Below are 6,000 nucleotides of genomic sequence, written 5' to 3'. Positions count from 1 at the left end.
GATGTTTCATAACATTTGTCCATCCATCTTTCTCTATCTGAGGTGGAACCAGGATGCCTCTGGAGCTTAATGAAAGATAATCGAGGTGCACATTTCTCTGTCCCATTGTGTGACTTGAATTTAAACCTCTTCCAAATTTCTTCAAGGGAGGTGGAGGGGAGGGAGGCCTGAACCTCCACTGCCTATTCACAGCTTCTAAGTTTAAGGGGACCCTGAGGTATGTGAGGAGGGCTGACACTTCCACCTGCAGCACTTATAATAAAAGGCATTATATGATCAATATTAATAGAAACAATTAGCTGATTTGCCTTTCTGCTTGTCTAGATAGACTCATTCATTTATGAATCTGGTTAGGCAATAGATATCGAGTGCATAGTATAGGCCAGACACAGGTGTGGTAGTGGTGCTACAAAGTCAAGTGTATTATGATGGCTACTTTTGAATTAGGAATCAGTGACCTAACAATCAACTAGAATGAAATTAAATGTCAGTAATAATAACTGATTAAAAGTGAAAGTTCTTGCAATAATAAGAATAAAAAGAAGATAGGAGAAGCAAATTTATATCTTAATTTTGTATGCTTTAATCTAAACTGGGAAAAATTGGTCCAAATACTGAATTGGAATATATAACCTGATATTTTTAGTACTCGATTCCCCTTTTATGAACTTTATATTAACTATTGATGGGTGAAGATTAATAAATACGAAATAGCAAATAATTATATATACTTCGATTCACATTAATTTATTAAATCAGTAGTTCATTTAATAAATATTTGTTAAGCTTCTGTTATACTCCAGGACCTGAGCACACAACCCAAACCAAAAAAATAAAGGCCCCTACTATCATGGAATTTACATTTGGGGACATTAATACACCATGCTCTGACACTTCACACACTTCATTGCATTTTCATGGTAAACACTGCCAGCAAGAACAGCACTAAATAAGGGCAAGATATGCTTCAGGACTGGAATTCAACTCTGTAGTTCTGTGCAAGTGCCTTAAGACAGCTCTGCCATTAGGTGTGCAATCTCACACAGGTTACTTAAACATTAAAACCTTGTTTCCTCCTCCGTAAAAGAGAAACAATAATAGTTGGGGGTCACCCCAGGATTAAATGAGATAATGTGCCATCGTTCAACAATTATTAGTATAGTTGCTTTGGTTCTGTGGTTCCAAAACGAGCCTGCTCATTAGAATCACCTGGGGACTTTACAAACATCCCAAATCTCAGGCCACACACCAGACCAATTAAACCCTGGTCTGAGGCTGGGACATGTAGGTGTCAGTACTTTTGTATGACTCCAGGAGGGTTCAACTTGCAAATGTGGGAACCTCAGCAGTCTGGCTTATTGATGTTTCATAACATTTGCTCATCCATCTTTCTTTACCCAAGATGGAATCAGGAAGCCTCCGGAGCTTGATGAAAGATAATCGATGTGCACATTTCTGTCCCATCATGGGACTTGAATTTAATTCTCTTCCAAATTTCTTCAAGGGGAGGTGGAGGGGAGGGAGTCCTGGACCTCACAGCTTCTAAGTTTAAGGGGACCCTGAGGTATATGAGGAGGGCTGACACTTCCACCTGCGGCGCTAGCTGGGCCTGCCAGAGGCAAAGCGACAAGCTGGGAAACAGCCCTCCCGGGGGCGCTGGGCTCAGAGGCCGCGGACGCGCCTGGAGGAAAGATCGGAAGCCGGAGCGTTCCCTGGGGAACCACAACCGACTGGCCCATTCCGCCCGGGTGGGAGCCGTCTGCGTGCTCTGCACCCCTGCTGTCGTCCGCCCTCCACCCCGCGAGCCCGGCCAGCGCCGGAGCGAGGGGCGGGCCGCGCCGCCATGGAGCCCGGGCGGCCGGGCGGCTCCAGGCCCGCGGAGCCGGGGCCTCTCCCGCGTGGTGTGTGCGGCGCGGGCCCGGCGGCCTCGGCCTCCTCCCTGAGCGGGGCCGAGGCCCAGATCCAGCGCTGCGCACTGGCCGTGGCGGCCGTGCTGCCTGCGGGGGGGAGGGGGGAGAGGATGGGCGTCCCCACCCCGAAGCAGTTCTGCCCCATCCTGGAGAGGCCGCTCATCAGCTACACCCTGCAGGCCCTGGAGAGGTAATGCGGCGCCAGGCGCGCCCCGCGGTTCCGCCCGGCCTCCCGCTCCCCGCCCTCCGCCCTGCCGGCTTGGGGCGGCCGGGGACACCTGCCCCGGTTGCTGCTCTAGCGCCGCTCCCTCTCTCGGCGGATGGGGGGCCGACTCCCACGGCGCAGGCACTCAAGCGTGGCCTCTGTTGTCGCCAGCACGGCAGAGATGGGCAGCTCTGGCCCTTTAACGCAGGGACAGGAGCTGGGGCTGCCCCGCGGAGCCCTTTACGTGGCCAAGCCGTCCGCCTGGTGGGCAAAAGCCCGGCTCGAGGTGAAGCTGGACTAACGAGCTCGCGGTTGGGGACTAAGGAACAGTAGTTCTAACTGTAGCCCCTGTGGGGCCTAATGAGGAGAAGCAGTTTTAAGAGGCTCCCTGTCTCTGCCTGTCTCTCTCATATTCTCTTACACGCTCTCATATGCTCTCACTTTTTCTCACTTCATTCTTTTTCTTTCGTGTATCCTCTCTCCCTTCCCCCGCCCCTCTCGCGCGCTCTCTCTCTGCGCTTGCGCATTCTCACTCCCCGCATCCACGTGGGTTATGACTTTTACTTGCACATCTAGTTTCGTGGGCCTTTGTTCGTTCATTTTATCTATTCATTCACAAACGTTAACTGAGCACTTCATATGAGATACACTGCTAATTACCCGGTGCTGAAGGTGGACCGAGGAGCAGAATTTAATCCCAGTCTTTTAATGGTGGAGACGGATTTAAGGGTGCTAGATTCTGAAGTTTAGGCCAACACATGCCTTATCTTGTTAGGAAAATGAATTGATTAGTTGGAGAAATGAAGGAGGGGGAGGAAATGAGAAAAGTCGGACCAGGGGAGCTGTAGTGAGGAACTAAGCAGATGAAAAAGTGGGGTATATTATTTCATTAACTTATCTTGTTTTAACACCAGGTAATGTGATGGAACGTGGGGTGAGGATGGAGGGGCGGAAGCAGGGATTATAAAGGTCCACATACCTGTTGCCGAGGTATTTAAACTTCTTGAAGCTAGTGGGCCTTCCTTCGTGGGCCTGTGATAGTACGTTAAACCTTAGATTGAAGTGAATCGTCTGCATTTTAAGATAGATGGCATCCTTTAGCGTAGCCTTTGCAGGAGGCTTTAAGGAAAAGGAAGCTACTGAGGTTCTAGTCAAAGGACGATAGCATGTTACCCAGAAAAGAGCCCCCTTCTCCCCCAGGGCTTTCACACACACGCCAGAAGCCAAAGGACCCAAGTTACTTTGCATAGGGTTATTTTACTTTATGAATGTTGTCATTTGGAAAATCACCCTTGATTTGTTTATCTTGCCCGTGGTTATACCTGAAACTCATACAAACATTGAAACAGTTCCAGGTGCTGCTTCTCTTGCTTCTGTAGTCTTCCATTTCTCTGGGTAGTTAATAGGGGGTTCCTTGAAACAACTGTATGAATCATGTACCTATAATATTCTAGTGTCATAGACATTGTGACAACATAGCTCATTTATGCAGGAATCTTATGGAACACAGTGGCTCTTGGCCACCAGGATCTTTGTAATTAGATATAGGGGAGTGTAATCATTTTTACATTTAACTTTCTTTCCTATCAAAACTTGTGTATTAATTTGCAGTTTTGCGTCTTAACTTCTGAGGCAGCCTGAGATAGGTGGTTACTGAAAAAAATCACTGTTAAAATGTAAGAATTTTCTGGAAAGCCCTTGTTTATGGAAAATAAGACACTTGTTTTCCATTTTTACTTAATTGATAACAGCAGTCGTAAAATCCTAATAGTAACTAGTCAAAACCTCCATTTTGAAATATGTCAAGATTCATTTTTATCATATTACAATGCCTGAAGAATATTATATTTTGGGCATTTCTCAGGAAATCCATGGAAACCTTGCATTACAGTGGTGTGTGTATGGGTGCTTCTTAGCCATTTGGCAAATGAAAGCCATTCTCTTTTGGAAGAAGATGAGTTCCATAGACTACTTATGGTTTTCCTATAGCATGGTGCCAAAAGGCCTAGGTTATTTTATCCTGAAAGATAAATTATGCAAATTCAAATAAAGAAATGGAAAAATGTCTTGTAAAATTCTTAATTTTATCTGACAAACAGTTATCTAAGAAATTCTTAAATTATGCGTGCTTACTACTTATGAAAGCACAGCTTTCAGTGTCTCAAATAAGAGAAGATGTAACTGTATGTCACCACTGTCAGTCATTCAGGTTACATTAAGAGATGGTCAGCTTTCCTTACCCTTTAAGAGCTATGAATGTGTGAATTTGACTTCAAAACTTATTTTGTTTGGCTTTCATAGGTAGGATTTCCCTTACTCAATCTTTTGCCTTCTCATTTATAGAGGTTGAGAAGTCGTTGTGAGTAATCTTTATTTATTTTTTTCTTGACAAAGAAATTAAAGATACTTATTGATAAATAACTTTATCGGTTGATTTATCTTGTGGAATTTTGAACCAATATACAATGAACTAACTAGTTAGGACTTAGGAGAGAGAAGAAGCGTCTCCCTGAAGTTTGGCCCCAAATTTCCGAACCGGAATAGGGAAATGTAAAGAAACATGACCAGTCTTGCTTTTAAACGATGCCATTTAAATGTGTGTTTATTTCCACTCCTTCATTTAGCCACCTAAAGGGAGTAAAAATGTATAGCTCCACAAGGAAAAATGAATCCAAGAGGAGGGAGAGCAGATAAAAGATATCAAGAAAACTTTGGAAGAAAGATAGGAGAGAGAGGAGTGCTAACCAATCAGATTTAAAAGGCTCAGGAAAGTGGAAACAGAAACCCTCAGAACAGTTGTGAGAAGCAAGTTAATTGAGCATAGGACCTGAGGTTCAGGAATTTAGGTACAGGGTCGTTCTGGAGGTAGGGTAGACAGAGCTGGAAGGACAACTGATTGGAACCTTCAAAAGGAACAGGCTCTCAGATTTATCAGATCCCTGGCGGCTTATTCTCTGGTTCAGAAGCAGCACAACCAATGGCTGGTTGAGAGGCCCCATGACAAAAGAGGAATTAAGAGCCAGACTGCATTTTGGATTTTCTTTTTTTTTCTTTTTTTTCTTTTTCAAACAACATGTTACATATGAAGCACCTGTCCGTTTATAATTGAGAAGTTGGGGGAGGCACTGAGACATTGAGATAAACACTATCTTGTGAGACTGGAACTTCAGATTGTGTTTGTTTTGTGTTTTCCTGCAGGCAAAAGTGGAGAACTACAACATTTTTTAGTTTAGCCAAGTTCTACTTATGTGCCATTGCCATTTCTTAGATAACTGTTTGTCAGATTAAATGAGATTCAAAAGAAATTCTGAATCCTCACAAATCTGAGATGTGTTGGCTAAAGGCTCTATCTGGACAAATGGAGGCTCAAAGTCTTGTCAAAATCAGTTGTGTGGAGATATATTTATTACAATTAGCCATATGTGTCCATATCTATAGACATGTATCTGTATAGATGGACATGCTTATAAATGTTCATATATGTGCTGTATTCTTGTAGTTCAGATCTATGCATTATGGGTATAACTAAAAGAATCAAGTATAACTAATTTCTAGGTTGTACTGGTAACAGGGGCTTTAGAAGTTGACTGAAGTTTCTAGGAGTTTGAAAGTTTCATTTTGGCCTTTTAGAAGGCATTGCAATATAAATTATTGAACAACAGATTATATAATTTGGAGACCTTTGAATTTTTTTAATTTTACTAACAAAAAACAGATCAAGGGTATTAATTTTTCACATAACTATTTCTTTGTGACTTGAGTTTATAAAAGAGTATACTGCTTTAAGAAATCATGTGAAAGTGGTATTATTAGCAGGGGCATAAAGCTCTGACAGTGAAATTATAAAATCCACTCACAATTGACCCACTCAAACATCTAAATTTT

At 43.3% G+C, this 6,000-nt stretch overlaps 1 protein-coding gene across 3 annotated transcripts in view; it reads left to right on the top strand.

The window, feature by feature from the left end:
* The first annotated feature begins 1,680 nt into the window (after positions 1-1,680).
* CRPPA (CDP-L-ribitol pyrophosphorylase A) overlaps positions 1,681-6,000 on the top strand; it is a 228,728-nt gene continuing 224,408 nt past the window's right edge. For all 3 annotated transcript variants that reach the window (XM_039862441.1, XM_039862440.1, XM_039862439.1), the window contains exon 1: positions 1,681-2,100. In XM_039862441.1, coding sequence (XP_039718375.1) covers positions 1,844-2,100 — 257 coding nt within the window. In that variant the 5' untranslated portion in view covers positions 1,681-1,843. The remainder of the gene's footprint in view (positions 2,101-6,000) is intronic.

This window comes from Pteropus medius, unplaced genomic scaffold (assembly GCF_902729225.1).
Source record: "Pteropus medius unplaced genomic scaffold, Ma_sr-lr_union100, whole genome shotgun sequence".
Classification (NCBI taxonomy): Eukaryota; Metazoa; Chordata; class Mammalia; order Chiroptera; family Pteropodidae; genus Pteropus; species Pteropus medius.
Note: the sequence above shows the minus strand (reverse complement) of the source record. Positions and strands in the feature narration are given on the sequence as shown.